Raw genomic sequence first — 14,960 nt, forward strand, 5'->3', positions numbered from 1 at the left:
AACAACAACAAAAAACCATTTATTTATTTAGTGCGATTGTGTGTGTGTGTGTGCATGTGTACCTGTGACAGGGATGGTGAAAGGCCTGACATGGATGTGTGGAGGACAGAGGAGAACATTTTGGGAATTGGTTCTCTCTTCCTTTGTCTTTGAGGCAGAGCCTCTCGTGTTTTTGTTGCTGAGCTGTGTATACCCCAGGCTAGCTGGCCTGAAGGCTTCCCAGTGATTCTCAGGGAGAGATTACAGATGCACTCCCCCACATCTGGCTTACTTAGCACGTGGGTTGCAGGGATGGGATTCTGTCCTTAGGCTTGTCTGGCAAGCATTCATTGTGAGGCATCTCTCTAGCTTCGGGACATGTTGTGTTTGTATCCCTCCCACATGAGGCCCTTCGGATGTGTTTACACATTTACTTAACTTTTGCCTCAGAGGACAACAAAGCAGAGTCTTCAGGAGAGGGTTTCTAAGGCCACATGATTAGCAAATAGTGAGCTGGGATTTGAACTTGGGTCTTGCTGAGTCAGAGACAGGTCCCCATACCATAGTGGGAACTATGCACATTGTCACTGTGCACTTTTACTAGAACTCTTTTGTTAGATATGACCGCCATCCCCGTTCATGTGCATGTGTGCATGTGTATGCCTGTGTATTCATGTGCATGTGTGCCTGTGTATTGGAGGAGGCAGATACATTTTAGTGCTGGGTGCTATTTATTTTCTTTAGCTCCTTTTTGTGGTTTTAGACAGGGTCTCTATGTGCAGCTCTGACTGACCTGAAACTCACTGTAGACCAAAGCAGCCTTGAACTCACAGCAATCCACCTGCCTCTGCATCCCAAGTGCAGAGAGCAAAGGTGATTGCTACCATACCTGGATGCTTTAGCTATTTTTAATTTTTTTTTTTTTTTTTTTTTTTTTTTTTTTTTTTGGTTTTTCGAGTCAGGGTCTCTTTGTAGCCTTGGCTGTTCTGGACTCACTTTGTAGACCAGGCTGGCCTCGAACTCACAGCGATCCGCCCAACTCTGCCTCCCGAGTGCTGGGATTAAAGGCGTGCGCCACCACGCCCGGCCGCTATTTTTAATTTTTAAAAAACATTATTTTAGAGGCTGGAGAGATGGCTCGGGGACTAAGAGCACTGAGTACTCTTCCAAAGGTCCAGAGTTTAATTCCCAGCAACCACATGGTGGCTCACAGCCATCTATAACAAAATCTGGTGCCCTCTTCTGGCATACAAGTATACATGCAGGCAGAACTCTGTATAAATAATAAATAAATCTTAAAATATATATTATTTTATTACTATATTTTATATGTGTGGGTGTTTTGTCTACATACGTGCCTGTGTACTCCATGAATGCCTAGAGCCCTTAGAGGCCAGAAGAGGGCATTGGATTTCCGGCAACTGGAGTTACAATAGTTGTGAACCGCCATGTAGGTGCTGTGAATTTAACTGAGGCCTTCTAGAAGGATAGCCAATGAGCCAATATATCAGTCCTTGTAATATTACTTGTGTGTATATTTTCAGGGCTGACACTTTGGTACTGGAAAACTAATTGGTGTGCTCTTCAGCCCCCTCTTTAAACTCTTTTTTCTCCTAATTATATATATTTGGGGGGGGGGGCAGTTGAGACAGGGCTTCCCTGTGTAATTTTGGCTTTCCTGGAACTCACTCTGTAGACCAGGCTAGCCTGCCTCCTTCTGCTTCCCAACTGCTAAGTTTAAAGGCATATGCTACCACTGCCTAGCTAATTGTAATTAAAAAAAAAAGATTAATTTATTTATTTATGCATATGAGTGCTATATTTGCGTGTATTCCTGCATGACAGAGGAGGGCATCAGAAAGAAGAAAACATCAAATTTCATTATAGATGGCCATGAACTACAGTGTGGCAGCTGGGAATTGAACTCAGGACCTCTGGAAGAACAGCCAGTGCTCTTAACTGCTGAGCCATCTCTCCTGCCCCTTAAATTGTAATTTAATTACATTTCTCCCTTCTCTTTCTTATCTCCAAAAATCTCCCTTATCCCCCTCCCCCGTCTCCTTCATTTATGGGCTCTTTCCTTCTCACTGTTATTACACGCACATGTTTCTCTCTATATATACACATCTATATTTAATACAACTCAATCCATATAATGTTACTTGTATGTGTGTTTTCAAGGCTGACAGTTTGGCCTGGACAACCAATTGGTGTGCTCTTCCCTGGGGAAGACCACCCCTCCCCCTCCCAGCTTTCCTCGGTTGCCTGTTGTTCCTTGCGTAAGGTTGAGGCCTCATTGGCTTTCCCCAGTCCACTTTGGCATGTCCGTTGGTTTCATCCATGCTCAGCTCACAGTTGGGCAGCCATGTTGGTGAGACTTTATAGGTGTAGCTCCGGACACTGCAGGAGACACAGGCTCACGGCAAACTCTCTGATCCTCTGGCTCTTACAGTCTCTGCCCCCTCTTCTGCAGTGTTCCCTGAGCCTTAGGTGTGGGAATGCTTTGTAGCTGTATTCACTGGGACTGGGCTCCACAGCTCTGTGTTTTGACTGGTCGTGGTTTTCTGTAGTGGTCACCATCCATCACAGAAAGAAGTTTCCTCGATGAAACTTCCTGTGGGGCATAAGGGCTCATGTTTATAGATTGTTGTTAGGGTTAATGCTGGTTTAGTACGTTGATCAATGTGGATTCCCCTCCGATACCCTTCACTAGCACTAGTAGTTGGCTGGGTTTCCAATAATAGACCCTCTTAAATTCAGAGCGCTATTGGTTACTGCCAAGGCATGCATGCCACTAGTGCCCCCTCATGATTATCATGTCGCGATGATCATTGACGTGGTCCGTGGGCGTCATAGCAGGTTTCCTTAGCCCTAAAAAAAAAAATCATTCTGGCCCTCAGCGTGACTGGAGCTGGACTAAGCCTAGTCCTCAGTTTATGACTCACGGAAGCAAGGAAAGCATTTTGTTTTATTTGTTTGTGTTTTATTATTACACACATACTCCGACTGAGCTGGAGGCCAGCGTCTACCTAGCGAGACTCATCCTTTTGCCCTCTGATGCTGTCCCAGCCTCCTTCCCAGGGGGAAGCCATTACCTTTCTCATCTTCCCACCTGACTGTTTCCCCCTTGTCCCTGAGCAGCACGTTATTAGGCCTTGGTTGGCTTTGTGTGTCACAAAGGCGTTCTTCATTTGTCCTTGTGAGGCTGGGTAATAGTCTCTCATGTAAATATTCCTCAGTTTACCTAGCCTTCCAGAGGTGAGCCTTGGTTGCTTTTGGTTTTCGGTTTCATGAACATTAGTGCTGTGGACATTCCTGAGAATGCTCTTTCACCCCATGTCCATTCTTCTTCTGTGAGTAGACACCCAGAATTGGGGTTACCAGGCAAACTGGGGGGGGGGGGGCTGCTGGGATGTTAAATAATAAGTTACAATAACTTTCCTCAACATTCCAAAATGAGCACCCCTCCACATCTCACATATCCCTTCTACCTACAGGGAGTGTGTGTGTGTGTGTGTGTGTGTGTGTGTGTGTGTGTGTGTGTGTGTGTGTAAGGGGTTGTGGCAGTCTGCTTTGAGTGACCTCTGACCACCCCCACCTCATCTACCATAGGTCCGGGCACAGGATGGAGGGCTGTCAAGGCCTCTATAGCCTTGTGTGGTTCCTTCGGCCTCCAGCCGCCTGCCCTGGACCCAGCTCTCTCCATCTCTCTCCATCACAGGATGAGAACATGGTGAGCTTCATCAAGGGTGGCATCAAAGTTCGGAACAGCTACCAGACTTACAAGTAAGTGGGACCAGCCTGGGGCCACAGAGTCACCTCAGACTGTACTGTGCGAAGTCTGAGGTCTGGAAAACTGAGAGCTCAGACAGATTTCTGTACCCCCCAGAACCTCCATTTTCTGGAATAATGTCCCCCTGGGTTTCTGGCTATACTTGTGCGTTTGGCTTCTTGAGTGCCTTGTCTGCTAGGGAAAAAGATCCAGGTTCTCCACAAACAGCCTGGGCTGGTGGGCAGGGAGACAGAGGGACAGAGGGACTTTAAGGAAAGGCCCAGCCCAAAGCCTACTTTTCCTACGAGGCCTTCCTTGACCTTGTCAACACACAGAGATAGCATATATGCACACTCACACATGGACACAGACACGAACACACACAGACACACACACACACACATGGACATGGGCACCTACCCACACATAGACACATAGACATGCACACAGATGCATGCTCCCCAGGGCTAGAATCATCCCCACACTGTGTCTGGGTCCCTGACACAAGGCCTCCGGGCCAGGGACAAGCTGTGCTGACAGAAAGCCTGAAGACTTAGCCCAGAGCACTTTAACCCAGTGTAGTGCTTCCTCCCTTATCTACAAGTCTGAAATGAGATAAAGCACTGAACCCCGGCCCTCCCTCCCTAAGGTATACATTAGAACTTACTTCCCAGTACACTTTGAGAACACTTGCTGTCTTTAACCTTTTCCACCAGAGTGACTGTCCCCTGCACAGGACACCTGAAGGCCTGTGCTGCGATTGTCCAGGGGCAAGTAGGCAAGTGCCACAGTCCCTCCAGTGTCCTTGCCAGCTTCCAGAATGGTGACTGCAAAACAACAGCCTGGTCAGGTCACCTCCTTTTCCAACTCCCAAGCTCCTCTCACTCAGAGTGGAGCCCTGAGTCAGGTCACCCCGTGAGGTCCCCACCCCCATCTTTGCTGCAGACCCTTAGGCAAGAGGCATCTGTGCCTTGTAGCTTTCAGGACATATTGTCTCTGTCAGGACACTGCATCAGGCTAGCTCCAACTCACCTCCCAGGTCCTAGCTCATGGGTCACCTCTTCACGTAAATGCCATCGCAAGAAATCCTCTTTATACCCAGACTAAGCGCAGCCCCAGGGCAGAGGGTAGAGCTGTGGGGACAGGGTGGGGCTACTGTGCTCGATGCTGCTGCCCTCTAGTGCCTGGTGCAGAGAAATGGAGGTGTGTGTGTGTGTGTGTGTGTGTGTGTGTGTGTGTGTGTGTATGATCTCTGACTAGAAAGCCTCTGTGCTAGTCACTAGGAGAAAGAGGGTTGGATTCCAGGCAAGGAAATTTCCTAAGGGATAGGGGTTTGCATTTGGCCTGTGGTGCTGCAGTTTCTTATCTATGTGGTGACTGTGCCCCCTGTGAGTCATGGGTCCAGAGACATCCTGGCTGTTCCACTGAGGAGAGGCTCCTGCTCACGCCTAGAGGAAAGAGCCCAGGGATGTCTTAAACATCCTCCACTGTGGACAGGCCCCCTCTTTTACCCCAGTGCAAAATTATCCAGCCTAAGATGTCAATTGAGGCCGATGGAGTGTATTTTACCACTAGGCCCAATGTGGTGCCGTTTAGGGGTGAGAAGCATGCGTCTATGGTAGAAGCGGGAAATCTGTTGAGTACCAGTTCTCTGTGGCTGCAGAACTTTCTGAGCCCGCCCTGGTAGGGAGGTGGAGGGATCCCAGCGTGGCTGCGGCTAAGCGGCACCCTTCCACAGGGAACTGGATAGCCTCGTCCAGTCCTCGCAATACTGCAAGGGAGAGAGCCACAGGCACTTTGAAGGAGGGGTGAAGCTCGGCGTAGGAGCCTTCAACCTGGTGAGTGGGGGGCGGCCCCCTCATTTCTTCAGTTGCTGGGCCCCAGATGCAGCTCCCCTGCCTGCCTTTATCCCACACAAGGTCACCTCTGTGTGCCACTGTGCCTGGCCATGCGCAAGCCATAAAGGCCTAGAGATGATTCTTAAAGATCACCAGCCCTAAGGACTCAAGTTGAGGTGTCACAGAGGATGACCACCCCTAGAGGGTCCACATGTGCCTATGTGGTGGTTTGAACCCGTGTGAGGGGGGGTGGTTATAGCCACAGAAACTGGCAACCCCGGGAGACCGGACAGCTGCTGACTAGGGGCGGGGAAGGAGACAGGCCTGAGAGCAGCTGCGACCCACAGGGGATAGGAACCCAAGTTCTCTTCGGGACGGGGGGGGGGGGGCAGGGTTGGGGAGGGTTTCCAGGGGAGGAAGCATGTTCCAGGCAGAGGGGCAGTGTGAGCTGGGTCGGAGGGTGGGGTCCTCTGACTTTCCTTAGGGTGCCCTCCACATACCCACTGCCTCTGACCCTGCAGACGCTGTCCATGCTTCCCACCAGGATCCTGAGACTGCTGGAGTTTGTCGGGTTTTCAGGAAACAAGGTAAATGCCCACCCTTGGGTACCCTCCATCTGCCCAGTCAATGGGCTAGACAGAGTGGAGCTAAAGGGCCATAGGGCCTGGCGCCAGGCCTGGCTCAGATCTCTCTCAGCCCCAGGTGTCCCTCGGGCTTTGTGAGGCCACAGAACTCTCCCTGCCTGGCGTCTTGCAGGGTAGAGGAACTGTGCCATAAAGGTAGATGCGAAGGCAGCCCCATAAGGACCCGAGGCCACACTGTCTTAACATGGCATGTCTCAGGAGCCCCAGTCTTCCCCCCTTTGGTCACCTGCTCCTTCCCAGACCTGGAGCTAATTCAGCTTTTGGTACCCTGTCTCATCTGTGAGCTTCCCCCCAGCAGAGGTGGGGGGAAGCAGACCAGGAAGGCCCCTTGAGGAGGTGGCCAGTGTGTGAAAGAAGTACTGGCCTGGAGATCAGGAGTCATCCCTAGCCTTCCTCATGACCCCAGACAACTCCTCTTTTCCCATGAGCCTCCTCTCTGTAAAATAAGAGGCTTCACAACGTCCTGAAGATGCTGGGGGAGAGGGCTCTCTCTAGCCTTTCCTGATACCTGACACATTATATGGACCACTACTTTATGGTTCACCGGTTACTTTCCCCAAAATGACATCATTTTTACCTAAATGTATTTAAAGGAAATGTTACTATTACAATATCCATCTTATTTAATCATGAAAAAAAAATCATTAAGATGGCTCACAGCTTTAATACTAGCATTTAGGAGGCAGAGGCAAGAGGCTCTCTGTGAGTCCAAGGCCAGCAGCCTGGTCTGCATAGTGAGTTTCAGGGCAGTTACATGGTGAAACCCACAAACCCAGAGACTGACACATAACAGCCTCCAGAAATAGATATGGGGTGGCCCACAGCTCCGCCTGGGCGGCGTCTCTCTGTGGGTGAGAGCTGAGTTATGTGAGCCCAGATCTGGGGTTTCCTCCAGGCACCACCCAAAAGGACAGAACACAGAGGAGGCAAACAGGCTCAAGGCTCAGTGCCTCCTCAGGCCCATCCATGGCCCTGAGAAACCCCCTGTCTGTGGTCCACAGCTGGAGGTACCAGGGGCTGGGGAGTGGTTCCCTAGAGCAGGCAGTTGGATAGGGGGCCTCAGGAAGGCTAGGTGGGAAGGTCAGCCCTAGCCTGAAGCCACAGCGTGGGCAGAGCCTGTTCCACAACAGAGCGGCTGTGGAGGGCTTGAGGTAGGCCGGGTCTATATTGGAGAAAGGGCATGAACGCCGAGGAAGGTAGATAGAGACTACACACACATACACAGGCTGGGTCTGATCCCAGAGATGTTCTGAAACATTCTTCCCCAGGAAGCCTTTCTGGGCCCCAGGCTTCCTGGCACCATCGGTCCCAGCTTGCAGTTAGGATTACTCTCCTCGGGCCATTACTCCTCCTCAGCAGACTGGGCAGATTGGCTTCCGTGCCCATCAAGGGCAGGTGCAGATGGAGAGATGGGGTAGGGAGGCCAGCCCTTTGCTCAGGGCCACAGTTCTGGTGTCACCCATCCTGCCTCCAGAGAACAGACTCTCTCCTAGCTGCCCACCTGGGACCTGCGGTTCTCTGGGAACCCCTGCCTGTCTTCTTGTGTCTCCCCCCGCCCCCCCCAGGACTACGGGCTGCTGCAGCTGGAGGAAGGCGCAACCGGGCACAGCTTCCGCGCGGTGCTGTGCGTCATGCTGCTGCTGTGTTACCACACCTTCCTCACCTTTGTGCTCGGTAGGAGAACCGGTGTGCTGGGTGCTGGGGTCCTGGGTGAGAGGCTGCAGACACCCCCCTCCCCACCCCCGCTTAGGTGCCCAGGACTGGGGCAGGGCCATTTCAGCGGGCCACTTCTCTCGGCGCAGGTTCCATCTGTGAAACTGGGGGTAATAGTGCCACCTTGTGGAAGGTGGTGAGGATGCTGCCCCTTGTTCTGGGTGCGGACTCATAAATGGCCTCCGGGTTATTTAGTCTGTGCTGTGCCAGGATAGTAGGCACACTTGCTTGTTCAAGCCTCCTGTTATTCTGGAGATGGGGGGTGTTGTGCCATTTCACAAGGGAGAGACAGAGGCCTCAAGAAGGCCTTGGCAGGTTGCTAGGGGGAGCACAGGCCTCAGCAGTGGTAACCTGAGCGCTCTGCCTCCCTGCCACCTCCAGGCACAGGAAACGTCAACATCGAGGAAGCAGAGAAGCTGCTGAAGCCTTATCTGAACCGATACCCCAAGGTGAGACCAACCCCTGCTGGGCTCCCCAAACTACCGGTACCCAGTGGACCGCATGGATCCTCATGAGTGTCGTTGCAGGGCGCCATCTTCCTGTTTTTTGCCGGGCGGATTGAAGCCATCAAAGGAAATATTGACGCTGTGAGTGATGTGGGGCCTCTTGGGGGGTGTTCCAGCCAAGCTAGAAGTTAGGCACATAGAGGCAGCCTCAGGGGTTGGATGAGCCCATACAAGCGGCAGGGTGGAGAGGCAAATCTGAGGGAAGTGTGTGTGAGGGGGAGGGTGCGGCATCTGTGCTGTAGGCCTTTGATAGGGAGATTTGGATTATGGCATTCCTGGTCAGGAAAAGCTGCTGCCCAGGGCATGGTGAACTAAGCTGGGTGTGTTGAGTAGGGGGGCGGGTGGTAGGGTGGTGGGGGGTTGGTGGTGGGAGGAGGTGAGAGAGCCAGTGTTTCTCAACCTGTGGGTGCAACCTCTTTATGGCGGGTCAAGCAACCCTTTCACAGTGGTCACCTAAGACCATCAGAAAAGACAGACATTTACTTTACAAGTCATAACAGTAGCTAAATTGCAGTTAGGAAGTAGCGACGAAAGTCATTTTATGTTTGGGGGGTCACTACAGCACAAGGGACTGTATTAAAGGGCCGCAGCGTTAGGAGGTTGAGGACCACTGGGCCAGAGACAGGGAAGGTCACAGTCATGGCAAAGGCCATGACTACATGGCACTATGCCAAAGTACAAGACTGCACCGCAGAGTCCTGGAAGGCTCCAGCCAGCCCTAGCAGGATAAAGCTGCAGGTGTGGGTAACCATGGTAACGACTAGATTCTGGCATTTTCTCTGAGGCACAGGCCTTATTTTATCAGGGTAATATTAACACCCTCTGGGGCTGTGAGGATGGCCCAGTTGGTAAATGGCTTGGCACAAAAGGATCAGACCAGAGTTTAGTCCCCAGCACCCATGTAAAAAAGCCAGACATGGTGGCACTTGTTTATAATCCCAGTCCTGCGGGGCAGGGAAGGTGGGTGCCTGAGGTTTGCTGACCAGCCAGCCTAGTCGAATTGGGAGCCCCAGCTCCCAGTGAGAAACCTTGCCTCAAGACAAAGATGGAGCCAGGGGTGGTGGCACACACCTTTAATCCCAGCACTCTGGAGGCAGAGGCAGGCGGACCGCTGTGAGTTCGAGGCCAGCCTGGTCTACAAAGCAAGTCCAGGACAGCCAAGGCTACATAGAGAAACCCTGTCTCAAAAAACCCAAACCCAAACCAAACCAAACAAAACAAAAAAGATGGATAGCTGTCCTTCCCCCACCCCCGTGTGCCCTGTCCTGTGCTCTCATTTAGTGACCAACTCTCTAGAATCAAAATGAGTGGCAACCGTGGGGCCTATGGACAAGAAGCCAGATTCCCTCCCTGGCTTCCCAGACCCCATCTCTGTTTGGTACAGTTCTGAACCACTGTGCCCTGGGAGAGGCCATTGCCTGCTGTGTAGTTAAAGGGTGCAGAGGGTGTGTTGGGGCCAGGCTGACCTGCAGCTGCCCATAGGCCGTCCGACGGTTCGAGGAGTGCTGTGAGGCCCAGCAGGACTGGAAGCAGTTTCACCACATGTGCTACTGGGAGCTGATGTGGTGCTTCACCTACAAGGGCCAGTGGAAGATGGCCTACTTCTACGCAGACCTTCTCAGCAAGGAGAACTCCTGGTCCAAGGTGGGCTGACACATGGGGGGGTCAGGAGTCACCTTAGATGGGCCAGGGAGCCCCTGAACTAAGGGCCAGGCCCCTGGCTGAACAAAGATGTGTGTCCACTGGGAGCTAAACAGAACCAAATGTCTGAGCAGGGCTGGGAGGAGCTAAAAGCTGGGAGGAGCAGAGAAACTTGCTGGGGATTGAATCCAGGGCCTTGTCTGTCCTTCCTTGATTCCGAGCTACGGCCCTTCAACTCCAATGCGTAGCTCTGTAGTCACAAGGAATGGAGATGTCTCACGCGTCAGCATGTGCTGTCTCCCCTGGCAGGGGTGTTTCTCTTCTGCGCCACCCAAGTGTGTTAGCCATCGGCCATATGGACACACCAAGCACACCTAGCACAACCAAGAAAGAGGCTGAGTGTTCGTATTTTATTTATTTTTAATCAAAAGGCCCCGGGGTGGGGTGGGGTGGGGTCTAGTGGTCACTGGGATCAAACAGATCTAAGCCACCGGGGCTCATCAGCTCATACAACTGAAATTACTTGCCATCACCTGACTCCACGAACTCAAACTGTACCATTTGGCTTAGCCACCTCCCATGCAGCTGTGTTCTCTTCTCTGACATCTGTGATGCAGACAGCTTCTCTTCACAGGGCAGGCAGGGTGGCCAGGGGCTGCCCCTAAGTTACATCTTCCCCTTAGTTTCAACCAAAGTCCACGGATTAAACCTCACACATCTTGTATCAGCATCTGAAACAGGTGAGAAGGTTCCCTTCTGGAATGTGAGTAGGAGAGGTGTGTTTTCAGAAGAAAAAAAAAAAGGGACGATGTGACCGGAAGAGGAGGAAGCGTGTGAGAGGGAGGGAGAGAGAAAGGAGGGGAGGAGACTACAGTATTACAGACATGCCATGTAGGCAAAATAAGACATAAATAAAGCATAAATCTGCCAACACAGACAGCCAGATTTATCGGAGTCAGTCAGTGCTGACAGGAATCATGATAGTGCTGAATTCCAAAGCAAGAGCCCCCAGTGTCCGGTCTGGCTCGTAGCGCACGCATACCAATGACTTTATTCCTTGCCCACAGCAGACATTACTAATCAATCCTGGCCTCCTCCCATGACCTTTGAAGCTTCTTGAAGAGCTCCAGGCAGTTAGGACATCTCCACACTGGCTCATAGTATGAGATCTATTTGTCATCTGTATCTCATTCCTTTCTCACTCTGCCTATGTGTGGATTTCGCTCGTCCATGCTCTTTACTGGGAACGAAGCTGAAGGAAACGCAGGTGCAGACGGAGCTCAGAGGGAGCGGGTTCCCCTGCGTGATCACTGTGCCTCCAGCATCTGTCTTCCCTTCTCACTGTCCCCAGTAAGGCAGAGGCAATCGGCTCCATTGAGCCCACGTGGAACTCTGGGGTTTGAGGCTACACAGTGGATTTTGAGGTCATTCCCATGGGACCGTTTTTTTCTTTTATTGCTCACGTCCTCCTGAGGAGCTGGGTTTGCCCTGAGGCCTTCCTACCGTTGAAGGTGCTTCCTCGGGCCTAGCTTTGGGGCCACATCTCACTCCCAACAAAAAACAAAGCCTTGCGGGACCTTTTGGAATTAAACATAACTGCTGAATTTTTCCTTTGGAGTGAGGCAGGTAGCCAAGTCCACCCACATGGGGACAGGGAGAGATGGAGTGGCCGCACAGCTACAGTGAGATGCAGGGGGCAGGGTCAGACTTCCTGGGTGTGGGGAACTCTGCTGTGGGAAACAGCTTACTGTATGAATTCGGGACAACACGGTCTCCTGTCTTCAAAACTTTCCTCAGATAGGTGTCCTCTGAAAACTGGCCTCATCCCTTTCTACTCTCCAGCTCCAGGCCACCTCAGCGTCCGTCAGCTGCCAACTCTAGGGATTTGTTTGCCTGCAGACACTGCCATAATGCCAGCTCCTGTATTCAGCAGGTCCTTCTCTGCCTGGACCATTTAAACTTCACTCTGTGGAGACCTTGAGTTTGCCCAGAGCTTGCAGCCTGGGGCTAAGATGGTAGGAATTTGGTGGTGACACTGCTCATCTGGGCAGGGAGCCCAGAGGCAGCCCTGAGAGGCCCAGCCAAGAGGACCAAGGGGACTTGAGGAAGGCGAACGCTTTGAGCAGAACCAGGGAGGATTTAGGGAAAGAGGAGAGAAAGTGAGACGACAGACCAAACCCAGAGCAAGGAACGCGAGGGCTCAGGGAAGGCAACCGCCAAGAGCTTCCGTGTCCACTGGGTGAGAGTAGGGCAGGGGTGCCAGAGGCCACGTGCTGGAGGCTTACAGACAGGCACTGTCTACCTGGCATGGCCTGTGTTTCCTACTCCAGTGAGGTAAACACTTGTGGAATTAGACAGCAAAAGCTGACCCCAGGGAGGAGGACCTCAGTTCAGAAAGGTGCGCCTGATGTCCCAGGATGAGGTGACAGTTCGTGAGTCGCCATGTACTTCAGCCTGACTCCTGGTGGTACAGTGAGGGCCGGCAGAGGAAAGAGGTGAAGAGAGAAAGTGTTCTTACAGGCAAAAGCCCTGAGAGGCTGTGGAAATACTGGAAAGAAATGGCATTAAATGATCCGTAAGAGGAGTTTGGAGCAGCTGGTGAGAGGCTCTTTGAGCTTTGTTATAACTGTGGTGCAGAGAGGGACTTGAATTCTTTTTTTTTTTTTAAAGATTTATTTATTATATAAAGTATTCTGCTTGCATGCACGCTTGCATAACAGAAGACGGCACCAGATCACATTACAGATGGTTGGGAGCCACCATGTGGTTGCTGGGAATTGAACTCAGGACCTTTGGAAGATCAGCCAGCGCTCTTAACCTCTGAGCCATCTCTCCAGCCCGGGCCTTGAATTCTTGTTCTTGTTGGGCACTCGCAGTGCCAGGCCCTAGCCTAGGGCAGGAATACAGAAGGAACAAAGCAAAAACCCTATTGAAAGCTTCTCCTGGAAAGACACAAAGCACACAAAATATGCAGTGTTTCATGTTGGCTTCCAGAAAAAAAAGTCCCGAGTCAGGTGCAGTTAAGGGGTAGGCCACGTGTGTCTGCTTAGGCTGCAGTGGACTGCAGGAGGGGGCCCCTCCAGTCTGGAGCAGGGCAATGGCTGGGATTAAAGGCGTGCGCCAGCATGCCCTGCTGTTGCCCGGCTGCCACAGAGCTTTTAAAGTCTTGTCCAGCATCCTTTTTTTTTTTTAGCTCCTGTGGCTTTAGTGATTTCCATCTGTCTCTGTCCCCCCCCCCCATATAACTTACGTGCTATGTGTTCCCCGTGACTACATGAGACCACATATTAATACCTTTCGTATGTGGTAGTTGTTACTCAATAACTCACTTTTGTGTGCTAGAGCATGTGTCTGGCACGTGGATCTATGGAGGAGGCCAGAGGCTGGCTTCCAGATGACGTTCCCTGTTGCTCTCCCTTTATCTTTTGAGGTGATGTCTCTTCAGTGCACATGAGCCTTGCTACTTCAGAACTCTAGGGAGCATCCCGTGTCTGCGCTGCTCCGGTTCCACCCCGGTCCCCGGTCCCCAGCCCCACACTGGGGTTGCAGACACCTGCAACAACACCTGGCTTTGAGTGTGTGCTGAAGCACTGAACTCAGGTCCTCATGCATGGGCGGCAAACACCTTACCTACTAGGCCATCTCCCCAGCCCTGTTTTTTTGTTTTGTCCTGGCTGTTTTTTTCTGTCCACTTGACATAAGCTGGAGTCGTCATCTGAGAGGAGGGAACTTCAGTTGAAAAAAATGCCTTTGTAAGATCGGGCTATAGGCAAGCCTGTAGGGATTTTTCTTTTTTTAGGTAGTGATTAAGGTGGGAGGGCTCGGCCCATTGTGGGTGATGCCATCCTGGGCTGGTGGTTCTGTATTCTATAAGAAAGCAGGCTGAAAGCCGGGCGTGGTGGCGCACGCCTTCAATCCCAACACTTGGGAGGCAGAGGCAGGTGGATTGCTGTGAGTTCCAAGGCCGGCCTGGTCTACAAAGTGAGTCCAGGACAGTCAAGGCTACACAGAGAGACCCTGTCTCGAAAAACCAAAAAAAAAAAAAAAAAAAAAAAAAAAAAAGAAAACAGACTGAGCAAGCCATGATGAGCAAGCCAATAAGCAGCACCCCTCCATGGCCTCTGCACCAGCTGCTGCCTTGGGTTCCTGCCATGTTTGAGTTCTGTCCTGACTGCTTTAGATGATGAACTGTTGTGTGAAACATTGAGTAAATCCTTTCCTCCACAAATATACAAATATCCTTTGTTCCATCACAGCACTAGTGACCCTGACTGAGATAAACTGCTCCAGGATCGTGGGTGTTGCCATAACAGACCTGGCCATGTTTTGGGGAGGACTTTGGAACTGGGGGCTGGAAAAGCCACTGAGTGTTCAAAGCTTGGTGAGCTGTTCTGTGGGAGCTTGGGAGATAATAATTTTTGAGAGTAATACAGATGATGGAGGCCTGGCTTACGAAGTTCCAAAGGGAAGTCTAAGAGTCACTTAGAGACTGGCAGGGCCGTTTGCTTTTTTAAGTTGATAATCTGTGGTTCTGGTTAGCTAGGGCTGAAGAAACAGCTTGTTGTGATCAACAAGAGGCCAGAACCTCTGAAGTGAAGTCTTCGCTTTGCTTTACTGGGACAATTGATGCTGGTTAGCTGGAGCTAAGAGATTAGCAGTGGTTAAGGAGAGACCAGCAGCGTCAAGGTAAAGCCTTCCGGGAAGTGTTTCTAGAAGTGGCCACCACTGTACCTTGCACTTGGAGCTGAATTCGGTAATGTGTAAGTCACGCAGGTGGTACTGGTTTGGAAGGCATGAAGGACTCACCGACAGCAGCTGAGGCTTGGCCCTGTGAAGAGGCCAGGGTAGACTACTGCAGACGGTGCGG

The 14,960-nt window shown here is 51.6% G+C and overlaps 1 protein-coding gene across 7 annotated transcripts in view; it reads left to right on the forward strand.

Moving 5' to 3' along the window:
- TTC39A (tetratricopeptide repeat domain 39A) overlaps positions 1–14,960 on the forward strand; it is a 67,216-nt gene that overhangs the window by 31,737 nt on the left and 20,519 nt on the right. For all 7 annotated transcript variants that reach the window (XR_014780235.1, XM_084787059.1, XM_084787061.1 and 4 more), the window contains exons 6-12: positions 3,701–3,765; positions 5,490–5,589; positions 6,111–6,176; positions 7,799–7,907; positions 8,328–8,395; positions 8,474–8,533; positions 9,935–10,096. Coding sequence is in view for 6 of the 7 variants with exons in the window: in XM_084787059.1 (XP_084643185.1) it covers positions 3,701–3,765; positions 5,490–5,589; positions 6,111–6,176; positions 7,799–7,907; positions 8,328–8,395; positions 8,474–8,533; positions 9,935–10,096 (630 nt within the window). In the remaining variant the exon portion in view is untranslated. The remainder of the gene's footprint in view (positions 1–3,700; positions 3,766–5,489; positions 5,590–6,110; positions 6,177–7,798; positions 7,908–8,327; positions 8,396–8,473; positions 8,534–9,934; positions 10,097–14,960) is intronic.

Source organism: Acomys minous, assembly GCF_964271855.1.
Source record: "Acomys minous genome assembly, chromosome: 6".
NCBI classification, from domain to species: domain Eukaryota; kingdom Metazoa; phylum Chordata; class Mammalia; order Rodentia; family Muridae; genus Acomys; species Acomys minous.